Source organism: Physeter macrocephalus, chromosome 17 (genome assembly GCF_002837175.3).
Source record: "Physeter macrocephalus isolate SW-GA chromosome 17, ASM283717v5, whole genome shotgun sequence".
NCBI classification, from domain to species: domain Eukaryota; kingdom Metazoa; phylum Chordata; class Mammalia; order Artiodactyla; family Physeteridae; genus Physeter; species Physeter macrocephalus.
In genome coordinates this window covers 11,750,791-11,767,576 of record NC_041230.1, presented here as the reverse complement: position 1 = coordinate 11,767,576, position 16,786 = coordinate 11,750,791, and the positions used below count along the sequence as shown (strand labels likewise).

General features: G+C 54.4%; 2 protein-coding genes across 2 annotated transcripts in view; one reads left to right on the top strand and one right to left on the bottom strand.

Moving 5' to 3' along the window:
* The first annotated feature begins 3,296 nt into the window (after positions 1-3,296).
* On the top strand, positions 3,297-16,272 carry LOC114484063 (ryanodine receptor 1-like). The gene is made up of 12 exons (XM_028477988.2): positions 3,297-3,745; positions 5,642-6,454; positions 7,172-7,224; positions 7,822-7,975; positions 9,008-9,094; positions 10,264-10,515; positions 11,383-11,513; positions 13,559-13,601; positions 14,759-14,889; positions 14,991-15,051; positions 15,436-15,582; positions 16,051-16,272. The coding sequence occupies exons 1-12, from the start codon at positions 3,407-3,409 to the stop codon at positions 16,255-16,257; spliced, it is 2,418 nt and encodes an 805-aa protein (XP_028333789.2). The 5' UTR covers positions 3,297-3,406; the 3' UTR covers positions 16,258-16,272.
* Positions 16,273-16,487: 215 nt separating this feature from the next.
* Positions 16,488-16,786, bottom strand: part of LOC129391456 (calpain-12-like) — a 9,005-nt gene continuing 8,706 nt past the window's right edge. The window contains 1 exon segment of the mRNA XM_055079265.1: positions 16,488-16,491. Within this exon segment, the coding sequence (XP_054935240.1) occupies positions 16,488-16,491 (4 nt within the window).

Below are 16,786 nucleotides of genomic sequence, written 5' to 3'. Positions count from 1 at the left end.
ATGGCCGCTGAGCCTGTGCGTCCGGAGCCTGTGCTCCGCAACGGGAGAGGCCACAACAGTGAGAGGCCCGCGTACCGCTAAAAAAAAAAAAAAAAAGAGGGATGCAAAGGAGGCCAGTATGGCTGGAGAGGGCTGTTGGGGGCGGGGAGAGGAAAACTTTAAGTCTGAGAGCTGAGGGGGGCAGATGTGCTGGCACTGGTTGGCTGCAGGGAGGACTCTTTTAACCTGAATGAGATGGAGCTAAGGGAGGATTCTGAGCAGGGGAGGGATGTGACCTGACTCAGATGTTCACAGGGTCCCTCCAACTGTGGGTGGGGGGGAAGAGACTGTGGGGATAGAAGAGGAGCAGGGAGACCAGGGAGAAGGTTGCTGTGAGGGTCCAATGGGGGACAAAACCAGGGTAGGGGCCATGGAGGGGGCAGAAGTGTGTGTGTCCTAGATCTTTTGAAAGTAGAGCTGACAGATTTGCTGATGGATTAGGTGTGGGTAGTGAGATAAAAGAGAGGAATCAAGGATGACTCAAAGATTTTAACTTAAGCACCTGGGTGGGTGGTAATGCTATTCCTGAGATGGGTAAGACTGTGGGAGGAGAGGTTTTGAAATCAAGAGGTCAGTTTTGGCCATTTCCACAAAGAGATGTCAGATAAGGCTTCCACTGTTAAGTGTATGGATTCCGGAGAGCAGTCAGGGCTGGGATATAGACTTTACAATCATCGGCATGGGATGCCTTTCAGAGGTTCGGTCCTCAGTGACATCTCCATGACGAGCGTATATCTCAAGAAAAGAGTGCAAATTCCAGGCCTGGAGCCCCTCCAACCTTTAGAGGTCTGGAAGAGAAGGAGACTCCAGCCAAGGAAACTGACAACAGTCAGAGAAAAAGGTATTTCAAAAGAAGGGGATAGGCAAATGGGCAATGTGGAGCATGGTTGGGGGGTGTCAGATTTTAAGAGGGACAGTGTCACACACACACATAAGGGAAGGAGTCAGGTTGATGGCGTGATGGTAGAAGGTGAAGAGTTCCTGTGTGATTATGTCTCCACGCTCTGTGGTTTCTAGAGCCCTTCATGATTTGCAAAGCATGTTACTCATTTAGAAAGCATTTTGCAAAGTTCTTGGCTACAAAGCATTTTTGAGAGCCAGAAAATTTCGCTTCTGTTCATACCCCAGAGCAGTGTTTCTCAAACCATGTTGCAACCCATCTGTTGGTCATGAAATTTAGTTAAGTCATGACCAGCATCTTTAAAAATAAAATAGAATAGAACATTGCAGAGTGTGTTACATAGCGAAAGTCAGAATTGTGTCGTGAAAACTTTTTTTTTGAGTCACATTATAAAATGCATTTTTACTATAGGTGTGGTCAAAACATTTGAAAGACTGCCCCAGAGAACCTCTTGCAAAGAGTGCATTGAAGATCAGTACAAGAACGTTCAATGAAAGTGTCTGTAAAGTTAAAAACTGGAAATAAACTAAACGTCTATCATCAGGAGAATAGATAGAGTGTTGTGTTTATAAAACAGGAATACTACACAGCAGTGAAAATGCATTCATTTGATCTATATATCAACATGGATAGATCTTGAAAACATACAGCTCAGTGAAAAAAGCAAGTTTCAAATTACATGATTATAATTGCAGTTCTTTAAATCAAAATAATGCACAGGATACCAAATTTTTTGTGTAAAAAATGACAGAATATAAGTAGTAGAAGTACTGACACATCTTTTTTAATTGAAGTATAGTTGATTTACAATATTATATTAGTTTCAGGTGTACAACGTAGTGATTCAATATTTTTATAGATTATACTCCATTTAAAGTTATCATAAAATATTGTCTATATTCTCTGTGCTGTACAATATGTCCTTGTAGCTTATTTATTTTATTCATAGTAGTTTGTATCTCTTAATCTCCTATCCCTATCTTGCCCCTCCCCCCATGCCCTCTCCTCACTGGTTTGTTCTAATTTGTTCTCTATATCTGTGAGTCTGTTTCTGTTTTGTTATATTCATTCATTTGTTTTATTTTTTAGATTCCACATATAAGTGATAACATACAGTATTTGTCTTTGTCTGACTTATTTCACTAAGCATAATACCCACTAGGTCCATCCATGTTACACATAGTTCTTTGGAAGGATACACCAACTCCTTGGTGGTTACCTTGGGGGAGGGTGGGGGTAATGGAGCAAGAGAAGGGTACACAGAGGGCTCCAATCATACACGTCATGTTATAGTTCTTAAATATATAGTAGCTGAAAATATGTTCTGGGGTGATGGGCATACGACTTTATCCCAAGTTGAAATTTGGAGGCCTCCGTTTTGTCAGGTGCCAATTATTTAGTTGCTGGAAATGGTAGGATGGGGGACCCAAGGGCCTTGGGGAAGGGGCAGAGGTGGTGGCATGTATCAGTCAGGGCCCTAGCTGTAAGGGGGCTGGCCTGGAGGAAAAAGAAATTATCTAACTCAGAGATATAAGGAGCTGTGTGGACAGGATGGCAGAACTGACCTTTGGCGGAGAGATACAGCCAGCACAGGGAGGAAGCCAAGGAGAGAAATGCCACCACTCCATTCTCCTCCTGCTCCCTGACCTCAACTGGACAGGCCCCACCTGCAGCCAGAGGGTCAAGAAAGCCTCTGGTACAGATCACAGGTGCCATCATGTGGGGGGAGGATGGGTGGAGAGCAGGCCTGCGGGGACTCACCAGGATGGCAGGCAGGGAGCTTGGGGCAGCATCTCTACCAGCTGCTACACAAGTGCTGAGTTTCATCAATTCACACCTTACCATCTCTGAAAATGGACTTTATCTGACAGTGGATGGTTGCTCAGCTTTGTAGAAATGCAGCATTCGGTATTTTTTTTTTAATACATAAATTTATTTATTTACTTTTGGCTGCATTGGGTCCTCATTGCTGCGCGCGGGCCTTCTCTAGTTGCGGCGAGTGGGGGCTACTCTTCGTTGCGGTGCGCGGGCCTCTCATTGCGGTGGCTTCTCTTGTTGCGGAGCACGGGCTTTAGGCGCGCGGGCTTCAGCAGTTGTGGCACGTGGTCTCAGTAGTTGTGGCTTGCGGGGGTCTAGGGCACAGGCTCAGTAGTTGTGGCACATGGGCTTAATTGCTCCGCGGCACGTGGAATCTTCCCGGACCAGGGCTCGAACCCGTGTCCCCTGCATTGGCAGGCGGATTCTTAACCACTGTGCCACCAGGGAAGTCCCATAACATTCAGTGTTTTAATAGCTGGTACAGCCTCACCCATACCAACCTGCTGGGCGTCAGCCTTGGGTGCTGGTTATATGATTCTGGATTTTTCTCTCCTTATGAAAAATCCATAGTTGTTTCGGGGAAGGCATTGGGGCTCCCTAGGCCACCCCTCTGACCTCCCCCGCTCACCCCTGCCCACCCCCCAGGCCATGGACAGCCAGAAGCAGTTCACCGGTCCAGAAATCCAGTTCCTGCTTTCGTGCTCCGAAGCGGATGAGAACGAGATGATTGACTGCGAGGAGTTTGCCAACCGCTTCCAGGAGCCAGCCCGCGACATCGGCTTCAACGTGGCCGTGCTGCTCACCAACCTGTCGGAGCACGTGCCTCACGACCCGCGCCTGCGCAACTTCCTCGAGCTGGCTGAGAGCATCCTCGAGTACTTCCGGCCCTACCTGGGCCGCATCGAGATCATGGGCGCCTCCCGCCGCATCGAGCGTATCTACTTCGAGATCTCGGAGACCAACCGCGCCCAGTGGGAGATGCCCCAGGTCGGTGGCCCCGCACACGCGCATGCTTGCCTCCCGGGGCTTCGGGGCATGCTCCTGGCACGCTTGGACCACACCTGGGGCTGTGCACGCTTCGCACATCCGCTCTGCAGACCCTGGTGTGCCCGTGCTCCGCTCGTGCAAGCCCATGCCCACCCTTCTGCACACGTTGTATGGGTGCTGCTGTGCCCTTGCGTACCCCCGGTTCTCCCATGCCCACCTCGTGCAGACTCGGCATGGACATATCCCCTCATACATGCAGCAGCGTCTGTGGGCCCTCACTGTGGCTGCTCGCACACCACGCCTGCCACTTGCACACTCACCCTGGGAGCTCTTATTATCCTGATGCGACCACACCCACACTCTTGTACTTGGACCCACGGGGTTACACACACCTCGCTCACCTTACCAGCAGCCCCTGGTGTGCCCTCTCTTGGCCCTGGCCTGCCCATGCCCACTCTTTTGCACACTCACCGTGGGGGCTCTAGGGTGCCCTGATGACTGGTGACTGGCATTTTGTGCCCCCAAATGCCCTCTGAGTTCCTAGCACACAATGCCCTTCCCACTTATGCTGGGCCCGCATGTGCGTGCACCTCTCTTGCACACTCACTCTGAGGATGCCGCTGTGCCTTCCTGCACACTGGGCCCTCTTACGCTGACGCCCGGCTCCGCTTGCACACTCATGCTGCCGCACATGCACTGACCATATGAATTGTAGACCCCTCCCACACCATTTACACTCCCCACCCGCGGTTTCACCCAGGCCCTTGCATGCCTGCCCCATAGGCCCATGTCCGCCGAGCACACTGAGCCGGGCACGGTCACATTCTTCCCCTGTCCTCCCACGCCGCCCTCCTCACACCCGATTCCTCCCTTAGTCCCGGTGGCCTCTCACAAGGCTCTTGCACATCGGCCCTTTCACACACTCCACCGGAACTCCCAAGGTTTTGCACACTCACCTGTGTCCCTTGGGGCGCCACTGTTTACTCATCCTCCTCTCCAATCTGCCTTAAAAGCCGTTGCACCGTCCTTGCACCCGGGACGTCTGCACATCCCTGCATCTGCAGGAAGCCCCGGTTCACCACTGGCCCTTCACACTCTAGTACACCCTGTGGGAGCTCCGCCCCTCACGTGCACCCCACGTGCACACTCTTTCTGTTAGTGTTACTCCTCCAAACACCCGCTTCCTCCTGCTCACTCCTTCCCATTCCCGCGTTCTCCTACCGGTCCGGAGTCCATGTCTGCCTGCGTGGCCCTCTAGCGCTCATGCAGCAGTACCACAATAGCAAGCACTATATGGCGTTTGGTAGGTGCCAGGCACTGTTCTAATCACTCAGCACCTATTAACTCATTTAATCCTCACGCCAACCCTTTTATGCATGGGTCCTACTATTATTCCCCGATTTACATAAGGGGAAACCGAAGCCCAGAGAGTTAAGTCTAACTCAGTGGCAGAATCAGCATTCGAACCCAGGCAGGCTGGCTGCAGAACCTTTGCCCTCACCCACTATGCTCCGTCTGTCGAAGCCAAGAACATCGATTCTGGAACCAGCTTGTTGGGAATTCGAATCCCACACCTGCCACCTCTCAGCTGCATCACGCCGGACACGTGACTTTCCGGGCTTCCATTTCCTCGTCTGTAAAATGGGGATATCGGCCCCTACTTCTAGGATGGTTTGTGCGGATTTAATGAGATACCATACATAAAATGCTGGATACAGGGCCTAGCCTTGCTGAGGTTCTTACAAGTGCACCTACAGCGAGCGCTATATAGGTTCGCTTTCAAAAATAAAAACGACGATGCTTAGAACAGCGGCGAACGCGCGTGCCTGCCACCGCTGTTGTCCCAAGTTCCCGCCGACAGCGCCCCCATCACGTCCCCTCCGCCCCGCGCTACAGGTGAAGGAGTCGAAGCGTCAGTTCATCTTCGACGTGGTGAACGAGGGCGGCGAGTCGGAGAAGATGGAGCTCTTCGTGAGCTTCTGCGAGGACACCATCTTCGAGATGCAGATCGCCGCGCAGATCTCGGAGACCGAGGGCCGGCCGGGGGAGGGCGACGACGAGGGCGCGGGCGCGGCGGAGGCGGGCGCCGAGGGCGCCGAGGAGGGCGCGGCGGGGCCCGAGGGCGCGGCGGGGACGGCGGCGGCGGGCGCGACGGCGCGACTGGCGGCGGCGGCGGGTCGGGCCCTACGGGGCCTCAGCTACCGCAGCCTGCGGCGGCGCGTGCGGCGGCTGCGGCGGCTGACGGCGCGCGAGGCCGCGACGGCCGTGGCCACGCTGCTCTGGGGGGCGCTGGCGCGCGCGGGCGCGGCGGCCGCGGGGGCGGCGGCGGGCGCGCTGCGCCTGCTCTGGGGCTCGCTCTTCGGCGGCGGCCTGGTGGAGGGCGCCAAGAAGGTGACGATGACCGAGCTCCTGGCGGGCATGCCCGACCCCACGGGCGACGAGGTGCACGGCGAGCAGCCGGCCGGGCCCGGAGGCGACGCGGACGGCGAGGGTGCGGGCGAAGGCGCGGGCGACTCCGCGGAGGGCGCGGGCGACGAGGAGGCGGCGGCGCAGGAGGCCGGTCCGGAAGGCGCCGACGGGACTGTGGCCGTGGCCGAGGATGGCCCCTTCCGGCCCGAAGGGCCCGGCGGCCTCGGGGACATGGGTGACACGACGCCGGCGGAGCCGCCCACGCCCGAGGGCTCCCCCATCATCAAGAGGAAGTTGGGGGTGAGAGCGCGGGCTGGGGCTTCAGGGTTTTGGAGATACTGGGGTAGGAGGCAGGGTGAGAGGGGGAAAGAGAGACAAATAGAGGTTGGAGAGCGGTGCACAGAGAGAGGAAAAGGGCGGAGAGAGGGCCTGAGAGATACGCAGGGACAAAGAGAGACACACTGAGAGATGGACGCAGAGATGGAGACCTGGAGGAAGTCTCCCGGTGAAGAGGGTAGTGATTCTCCGAGAGACAGAGAAAAAAATATCTGGAGCCCGAAAGAGCAAGAGATCCAGAGACCAAATTAGGGGAGAAGCAGGACCAAGAACTAAAAAGACCCAAGATAGGGTCAGAGACACTGGGAAAGACCCTCAGAGATACAGGCGGTTGTGGGGAATTAAGTAGTCCACGTGACAGAGGCCCCTAAAGCATCCTCAGGCCCTCAGTGCAGTAAGTGCCGTGGGGGTGCCGTTGTCAAGGTGATGGAAGGCCATGAGGGGAGAAGAGCTCCCCTTGGAGCCAGCCTGAGTGCACGGTGCTTTACCCAAGGCACTCCACTCCTCTGAGCCTCAGTTCCCTTCTGTAAAATGAGAATCATAATCCCTCTCCTGTGGGGGAGGGGGAGTGAAACTTAGATTTCCCAGGAGAAACGGCCAGAAAGGGACACAGAGAGGAATAGGCAGGTCTGAGAGGCACTTGGGGTGCAGGCTCAGCCCTGATACTTGCCCTGCCGCCAGGTGGATGGAGAGGAAGAGGAGCTGCCTCCAGAGCCCGAGCCTGAGAAAGCCGAGTGAGTGGCCTTGGCTCGAAGGGGCCCAGCCCCTATCACTGCCTCCCTCCTGGACTAGACGCCTCCTGAGGTCAGGGCCTGAGGATGTCCTAGTCACTCTGGGACCTCAGCATCACCCATCCCAGGCCCAGGCCCAGAGGAGGGCCTCTGTGAAAGGCAGTAGAGAAATGAACGCTCCTCTCTTACCTGCAAGCCTTTCTACCAGCTGTTCCCTCCGCCTGTGACACCTTCCCCTGCGCTTTGTCTCAGCCTTCCTCCTCCTTCCCATCTTGGCTCGCATGGGCTCCTTCTCTGGGAAGCCGACCTTGACATGCCCCCTAAGTTGAAGAGGTGTCTCCTCTGGGCTCCCATAAGCCCCTGAGCTACTCTCGTCCCAGCCCTGACCACTCCGGGCTGCCACTGTCTGGAGACGGATGTGTACCCCGTTGGACTGGAGCCCCGTGGGGACAGGGCTGGAGAGTTGTCTTACTGTGTCCCCAAGCGCCATCTAGACCTGGACCAGGCATGGGGTGGGCCCCAGCGCATGGCTTTGAATGAATGACTGAATGAATGCATTTCCCAGGCACCTGCTCACTCTCTCTTTGTCCTGCCCTGCAGTGCTGAGAATGGGGAGAAGAAAGAAGTCCCCGAACCCCCACCAGAACCCCCCAAGAAGACAACTCCTCCTCCCCCCGCTCCAAAGAAGGAGGGGGCTGCAGGCGGGGGCCTGGAATTCTGGGGAGAACTGGAAGTACAGAGGGTGAAGTTCTTGGTGAGGACCCAGCAAGGGCACCCTGAAGCCTCCTCTCCCAGAAAACAAACACACCACCTCTCCCCCATCCCTGTCCTTGAGCCCACCTGGGCCAGGCTCATCTCTGTGGTGAAGTCGATATGGGCAGAGAGCAGAGACGTGCCCAGACAGAGCAGGACCTGGGCACAGGGCAGCATTTTCGGGTGGTCCCCGCTTGGCTCTTCGGCCTCTCCCTGCTCGCAATCCTTATTCCAACGTCCCCGCTTTTGCGCACCTGGGGCCACCGGCCTCAGCTTCCCACCCCCATCCTCTATCCAGAACTAAATCCAACTGAGGCCATGGCTCTGTTCCTCCCACCGTGGCCTATTTCTTGGCTCTCAGCCTTCAGGTAGGAGCTGCCACACCAGCCCCAGCTCCTCCTGTGGGGGGAGAAGTCATCTCCTCATCCAGGCCCGGAAGAAGGGAGGTCGGGGCCCAGGGCTCCATCTGTCCTATCTCCTCTCCAGGCCAGCCTGACATGAGGGGCTGAGGGAAACATGTTGGACAGAGGGTGGTTCAGTGAGGATTGGGGGGAAGAATGGGGGATGGAGAGAACGATGGAGAGAAAAAGAGGAAGGGAGAGGTGGAAGTAGATGTCTTCTGCCTGGGATAAAGCAGACAGGGTACCCTCACCCGGGAAGCAGCACGGCAGAGTGGTTGGGAGTGTGGACTCTGTAGCTGGACCGCCTGGCTTCGAAGCCCAGCTCTGCCACTTCTTGGCTACGTAACCTTGGACAAGACAGCTCACCACCCTGAGCCTCCACTTCCTCATCCAGAAAGTGGGCATATCAGCAGTTACCTACTTCGTAGGGTTGTGGTGAGAATTAAACAGGTTCATGTATATAAAGCTCTTAGCCCAGGCCTTGGTATACAATAAGCACTCAATAAATGGGAGATTGTGGGACCAGATATTAAGGACCCCGGTGCTTGGGTTGTGGGTGAATGTTGGGGTAAATTCTCCCGGGAAGCGAGTGGTCCGTGAGCTCTGTCTTTTTCTTTCTCTCCTCATCTTAGAACTACCTCTCCCGGAACTTTTACACTCTGCGATTCCTTGCCCTCTTCTTGGCATTTGCCATCAACTTCATCCTGCTGTTTTATAAGGTGCTGATCAAGAGGGGCCAGGAGGATCAGGCGCTTACCTGGGCTGTGGGGCGGCAGGCTCAGCCCCTAACGGGTTCCCAGGGCCCTTGCAGTTCACCAGGGACAAGGTGTTGGGCTCAGGGTCCCCAGGAAGGTTCAGGCTGAACACCTGGCGCTTAAGACCCCTGTGGTGGTGAGTATGGGTGTCTGGGTCCATCTGGAACAGATGCCTGAGTGCCCTGTGGGAGTTAGTGCAGGGAATCAGTCCTGGGTTCCACGCTCAGCTCTGCCACTGGCCAGCCCTGTGCCCCTGGGTGCAGGCCTTCCCCTCTCTGCAACACCCGCTGATTCAGTTACATCTCTTTGTTCTCACATAAGCTAAAGAGAAATTTGTGAGGAGGAGGAAATGGGCAGCTCATGGAAGAGAAGGAGAGGGCTAAGAAGCAGGCCTCCCAAAGGACAAAGGGACCCTCGGGGTCTTGCGCGAGATCTAGATGACAGAGGGGCAGTCTAGCAGAATGGTCAGAGCATGGCTTCTGTAGGATTGGAGGCTGGCTCCACCACTCACTGGCTGCATGATGTTAGGCAAAGTTCTTAACCTTTCTGTGCCTTAATTTCCTCGTCTGTGTTATGGGATAATAACAGAGCCTACATCTTAGAGCTGTGGGAATTAAAAGAGGATTAACATGAGGAATTCCCTGGTGGTCCAGTGGTTAGGACTCCACACTTTCACTGCTGAAGGCGTGGGTTCAATCCCTGATCAGGGAACTAAGATCCTGCAAGATGTGTGAGGCCCAGCCAAAAAAAAAAGAAGAGGACTGATGTACGTGAAGCACTCAGAATAGTATCTGACAAAAAATGGTGCTGTATAAATAAATGATAGCTACTACTAATTTTAGTATTAGTGTTAATATTAGTGTTAAAAGTAGTCTCTTAAAAAAAAAAAGTAGTCTCTTTAGGGCTCCACTATCAAGATAAATCAACTCTGTTTTCAGTCCTCCTGTCACTCAGTTCAATAGTCAAATTCCCAGGACAGAATCTGATTTGCTAGCTAGGGTCCTGGGCCCACCCCTTGATCTTGATGGACAGTCCTGCAGAGACTGTATCTGATGAGGGCCCAGTTCTGGGTGTGGCAGACCAGGTATCAGGACACCGGGTCCCCACCCTGGCTGACCTCTGTCCCCCTTTAGGTCTCAGACTCTCCACCAGGGGAGGATGATATGGAGAGCTCAGCAGCTGGGGACCTGTCAGGAGCAGGGTTAGGTGGAGGCTCTGGCTGGGGCTCAGGGGCCGGAGAGGAAGCAGAGGGCCACGAGGATGAGAACATGGTGTACTACTTCCTGGAGGAGAGCACGGGCTACATGGAACCTGCCTTGCGTTGCTTGAGCCTTCTGCATACGCTGGTGGCCTTCCTCTGCATCATTGGCTACAACTGTCTCAAGGTGGGTCCTGACCACAGCCTTGGGGCTGGGGCGTGTGTGTGTGTGTGTGTGTGTGTGTGTGTGTGTGTGTTTGTTTGGAGGGGATGTTTGCTGGGGCACTGGCTGAGAGGACCTGGGGCAGGGGCTGGGGCATCTCACACAGTGACTGGGACAGAGGGGGGTCTAGGGTTGGGGTAAGGCTGGGGGACTGAGTACAGGATTGGGGTCTTTAGCAAGGGTGATATTCAAACTAGGAACTGATACAGGTTGCAGCTGAGGAGGTGGGTCCTGTGACCCATGATGTTAATTTCTGGATCAAGAAGCAAAATTTGTCATTCGGGAATATTTATTTTCTACATGTTGGTCAGTTGGTGACTTAAAATCTGTGAGGGTCTGTGGGCCTCAGACATAACATGGGTGCCAACAGGGGCACGTGGATTCTGACATCAACTATGCCTGAAGCTTGTGATGCCCCGTAAGGTGTTTTACGAAAACTTCAGTATGGGTTCCGTGAGAACTGGCTGTTCAGCAGATCTTGATACTTTACAATTGGACAAACAGAGCTCTTTGGGCTTAGAACTTTTGCAAGTGCTGTTCCCCCTGCCTGGAATGTTCTGCCCCACTTCCACCTGCTTTCACCTGCCTCTTTCATTCCTCCTGCTTCCCTTGGGAGGCCCCAGGCCGCAGCAGGTGCCAGTTCTGCATTCTCCCGGGTTTTCTCCTCATCCCAGCCCTGACCCTCTGACCGCGTCTCCCCACTACTCCCCTGATCACTCTGGAAAAGCTCCTCTGATGTGGGGTCTCGCGGAGGCTCCAGCAAGATGTCCTAGCTCCTGCCGAGGCTGTGGTCTCCTGACACTCACCCCTTTGCCTCCCTGCATGCTCTAGGTGCCCCTGGTGATCTTTAAGCGGGAGAAGGAACTGGCCCGGAAGCTGGAGTTTGACGGCCTCTACATCACGGAGCAGCCTGAAGACGATGACGTGAAGGGGCAGTGGGACCGGCTGGTGCTCAACACCCCGTAAGGGCCCGGCCCCAGCCTCGCGGCGGCTTGGGGGACACAGAACTGGGTTTCCACTCCAGTCCCAGCCCAGGCCTCAAAAGGCCGGAGTTCCAGTCGCTGCGGGTCCTGACTCATTCTCCCCAGGCCTTTGTCTTCCTCTTAGTAACACAGACAAATTTCCCCTGCATTAAAGTACCTCTGGGGGTGCTGCTGACACATGGAGATTCCTGGGCCCCAGCCCTGGGGATTCTGGTTCAGTGAGTCTGAGGTGGCGCCCAGGAACCTGCATTTTAAACTCTGTCCCCACGCGGGATTCTCACCAGGTGCCATGAGTGGGAAATAGATGAAATCACTTGGTTTTTAAACTGAGCCCAGAGAGGAAATGAGGGTTGTGAGGGCAACGTGGTGGGACTCTGGACCCCCAAAGTACACTCCCAGCCCATTCCATTTTCCCCCAGGTCAAGTCCCATCTTACGTGTTCATACAGCGGGGCTGCATCCTTAGAGGGAGGCATGTCTAGAGTAAGAACATCAGGTCAGGTTGGAACCCTGGGTTGGCCACACTCTAGCTGGGAATTCTTGGTCCAGTCACTTGGCCTCTCTGTGCCTCAGTTTCCTTATCTGTAAAGTGGGGATATATAATAGCACCGACCTCACAAGGACCTTGTGACAATGAAATGAGTTAGTGTGGTTTCTGGGGCACTGTAAGCTCTAGGTAAGGGTTGGAAGTTATTTTCTTTTTTCTTTTAATGAAGACACTTTTTTTTTTTTTTTTTTTGGCATCAGGTCTTAGTTGCGGCATGCAGAATCTTTGTCGAGGCACACATGCAGGATCTTTTGTTTCTGAGAGCAGGCTTTTCCTTGTGGCGCGCGGGCTCCAGGGCGCGAGGGCTCGGTAGTTTGTGGCACGCAGGCTCTCTCGTTGAGGTGCGCGAGTTCAGTAGCTGTGGCGTGCGGGCTTAGCTGTGTGGCGTGCGGGCTTAGTTGTGGCATGAGGGCTTAGTTGCCCCGTGGCATGTGGGATCTTCCCGGACCAGGGATAGAACCCACGTCCCCTGCATTGGAAGGCGGATTCTTTACCACTGAACCACCAGGGAAGTCCCGGAAGTTATTTTCTTATGGGGTCCTGCCTAGTGAAGTGGTGCAAGGAGAGAGAGAAGCCATACCAAGGACATCCTATACTCTCATTGTCACCATCAAAGACACACATTTAACACACACACACATTTAACTTACACACATTCAAGTACACGTGCTTAAGAGAGAGGGAGAGACACCTATTTAAAATGGTGTCTGCCCAAGACCTTGACTTCTAAATACCATTTCCCGTGACAAGGAACCAAACTCCTTGGAGAAGTGGCAGATTTCAGGGCTGGGTTGGGGAAGTGTAAGATGAGCCTGGATTATCTTGTTATGTCAGAAAGCAAGGGTGTGCTCACTGAAAAATGGTGACATGCTGAAAGGACCCTGCTGCCAGCTTAGAAGGGGCTCCCCGTGGACAAATCAAGGACAGTTTGAGCATTGATAAGGATATTTAGTGCCACAAATGGAAGCACACATCAAATAGGCCTAAATCCATGGATTCATAATAAATCTCCACTTCACCCCCGACCCCCGCCCCCAGCAAAACTCATTGGCCCACCTTTGCAGGATGTTGGGACATCAACTCATCAATTAGAAAACTGGTAAATAAGGGGCCAGAATCATCAAATAAAATTAAACAGTGTGAGAAAGCACCCCAGAGCCGGAGCAGGGCCAGGCTGCTGGTCCCGACTCCTCCCCACCTGAGTGCAGTTCTGGGGTCTTTGCACATCCCAGCTCCGAATGCGAGCCGCCTGCCTCACCTGGGCTCCACCAACAACAGCAGTGGGGGAGGGCGGGGTAAGAGGTGACCTTGGGCAAAAGTCACCTGGCCTGGGGTCTTTAGAGCCTGACCCTGAGTGAGATGTGACCCCCCTGTCTCCTGTGAGAAAAGCATTGGAATTCCAACCCCCCCGCCCCGGCCTGGCTGGTGGCTCCTATTCCCTCCTACCCTAATGTCTTGTGGCTTCTTTCTCTTGGCAGGTCTTTCCCCAGCAACTACTGGGACAAATTTGTCAAGCGGAAGGTGAGAGGATGTGGATGGGGAGGTGGAAGGGCCTCCCGGGCTGGGTTCCTTGCTGCCACCAGGCCATCCAAACCCCGTCAAGCACTTGCTTCATGTGTGACCTTGGGCAAGAGGCTTTGACTGTCTGAGGAGCACCTCAGGTTGCCAGTCTGGAAGTGAGCATGACAGTCACCCCTCCTGCTCTGTAATGAGACGATACGTGTAACAAGCACAGCGCAGTGCCTGGCACAGAGTAAATACTCAGTGAATATTAGTTTTGAGGGAGGAAGTAAGGCATCCTATTTTCAGCACAGACTCTGGAGCTAGATTGTCTGCTTTTCTATTCCTAGTGGGGTCAGCCTTTCTGTGCCTCAGTTTCCCTCATATTCAAAGTGAAGTAATGAGGGCCGACCCCACCAGGTTGTTGTAAAGGTTATATGACCTACTACATGAGCAGTATCTGGCACATAGGAAAATGTTCAGTTACAATCATTCAGTCACTCAACAAATGTTTATTGAGCACCTACTGCGTGCCAGGACCTGTTTTAGGGACCTGGAATCCAAGCAGTAAACACATTTGGACCCTCCAGTTGGAAAGACAGAGGAGGAACACATTTATAGCATTCAGGTGGTGATAAGTGCTGTAGAAGAAAAAAGCCCCGCAGAGGGGTGGGGAGTGCGTGGGTGTTGGCCCAGACAGGTTGCTCTTTCCTGCAGGGTGATCAGGAGGTGAGGGAGTGAGGCAGGTGGGAATCTGGGGGAAGGGTGTCCTGGGCAGGGGGAACGGCCAGTGCAAAGGTCCTGGGGGAGGAATGTGCCTGGTATATTTGAGGAGCTGTGAGGAGGCCAGTGTGGCTGGAGCAGAGTGAGTGAGGGGGTGAGTGGGAGGAGATGAATTCATAGATGACGGGGTGGGGACGCCAGTCATATAGGATTCTTTGCCTACCTGCCTAATAATAATAAATTATCCCAATTAACTTGGCTACTGAGTAAACTGGACCTTTATCACTTTGGGACCTTCCCCCTGAGGATCTGAAGAAAGCTCTGGCCCTTCTGCCCAGAAGAGTGCACCCCCAATCTCTGACACAAAGTTCAGAGTGTCCCCAGACACCCCCAACCATGCAGACTATGACCTTCCTCACTCTAGTGTCTGCACGGCCCTGTGCTCCCCTGCGTAGGTCTTGGACAAGCACGGGGACATCTATGGGAGGGAGCGGATCGCCGAGCTCCTGGGCATGGATCTGGCCACGCTGGAGATCACAGCCCACAATGAGCGCAAGCCTGAACCACCACCAGGGCTGCTCACCTGGTGAGCCGGGGGTGACCTTGCACAGGCCTGGGACAGGCAGGGGAGGTGGCCGGGGTCTGACCCTCCGGCATCTGGCCATCCCTCTCCCCTCCACCCTACAGGCTCATGTCCATCGATATCAAGTACCAGATCTGGAAGTTTGGGGTCATCTTCACAGACAATGTGAGGAGGGCCCTGTGGGGGGGGAGGGGCCTGCAGGAGAAGGGCCCGAGGGCGCTGGGTGCTCCACCCCCAGGTATCCCTGACCAGGGACTGACTCCTGACCCCTGTGCACCTCTGGCCCGCCCAAGGGTCCTTACCACCCGGAACACTCTTGAATTCCCGGACTATGTCCTTCTGCAGAGGGTTCCCCAACTCCCTGCAGAATGGCTTCCCACCCAGAGTGCTCCGTTGTTTTAGTCTGTTCCTGATCCTTCAAATAATCCCTAGCCAGAGATGGCACCCTGACCCCCAGATCATGCCCAACACTCTCAACTGTTCCCTGGCGCCCAGGGTACTCCTTGACCCTCATGAATGCACGCTGACCCCGGCTCTGTGTGCCCACAGTCTTTCCTGTATCTGGGCTGGTACATGGTGATGTCCCTCCTGGGTCACTACAACAACTTCTTCTTTGCCGCCCACCTCCTGGACATTGCCATGGGGGTCAAGACGCTGCGCACCATCCTCTCCTCCGTCACCCACAATGGGAAACAGGTGTGGAGGGGACCTGTCTGAGGGGAGTGAGCCTGGAGGGACGAGCTTGGCAGTCTGAGGAGGGGTGGAGGGTGAGGGCGGGGCAGGTAGGGTGAGGAGGGGCAAGGCTGGGCGGGCTGAGCCAGGGCGGGTGCGGGTGGTGAGACCCCAGGGGGAAGGCCGCCTGGGCCGAACTGGGGCGAGGATAGAGAAGGACGGGGACTTCCCCGGTGGTCCAGCGGTTAAGACTCTGCGCTCCCAGTGCAGGGCGCCCGAGTTTGATCCCTGGTCAGGGAACGAGAGCCCGCACGCTGCAGCTAAAGATCACACGTGCCTCAACTATAGAGCCCGCGTGCCACAGCTAAGACCCAACGCAGCCAAATAAATACATAAATAAATAAATATTTTCTCAGGAAAGGATAGGGAAGGCTGGGCATGGGGGAGTGGCAAGCCCAGAGTGGAGCTGACCGGCCCCTTGCCCGTCCCCAGCTGTTGATGACCGTAGGCCTCCTGGCGGTGGTGGTCTACCTGTACACCGTGGTGGCCTTCAACTTCTTCCGCAAGTTCTACAACAAGAGTGAGGATGAGGATGAGCCTGATATGAAGTGTGACGACATGATGACGGTAAGCCCCTCCCCCCAGCGCTCTTGGAACAAGTTACTGACCATCCCTGACCCTGAGTTTTCCCATCTGTAAAGGGGGTTCGTAACAGAACCTACCTGTCGACTTACTGTGAGGGTTCAGTGAGCTGACGCTTGGGAGGTACTCTGAACAGTGCTCAATAAATGGTAGCCACTGTTGTAACAGTATTTTGAGTTTTTCAAGCTATCCTTGTTGGAAAGGTGCTCAGGCGTGGTGCCCGACTTACAAGCCACGTGCTTTGGGGTTGGCCGCTCAATGCCCCCCCCGCCGACGCTCTGGCGTCCTCACCTGTGAAATGGGTGTATAATAAGAGTGCCTACATCCTCGGGTTGCTTTTAGGACTCAGTGATGCTCCCTGACCATCTAAGATTTAAAAGTCTTAGAAGAGTGCCTGGCAGGTATTAAGGATTCCATAGATGTGAGCTACTATCATCATTATAATGAAAAGTGTCACCCAAAGCACGCTATCCGTGTTTTTATTTTCTCTTCTATTCTAGCAGTGGTGGTCATAAGCCAAACTGAGTTGTTGTTGTTTTTTTCTAAACTCCATCTGTTTTTTTTTTTTTTTTTTTTTTGGCCCTAC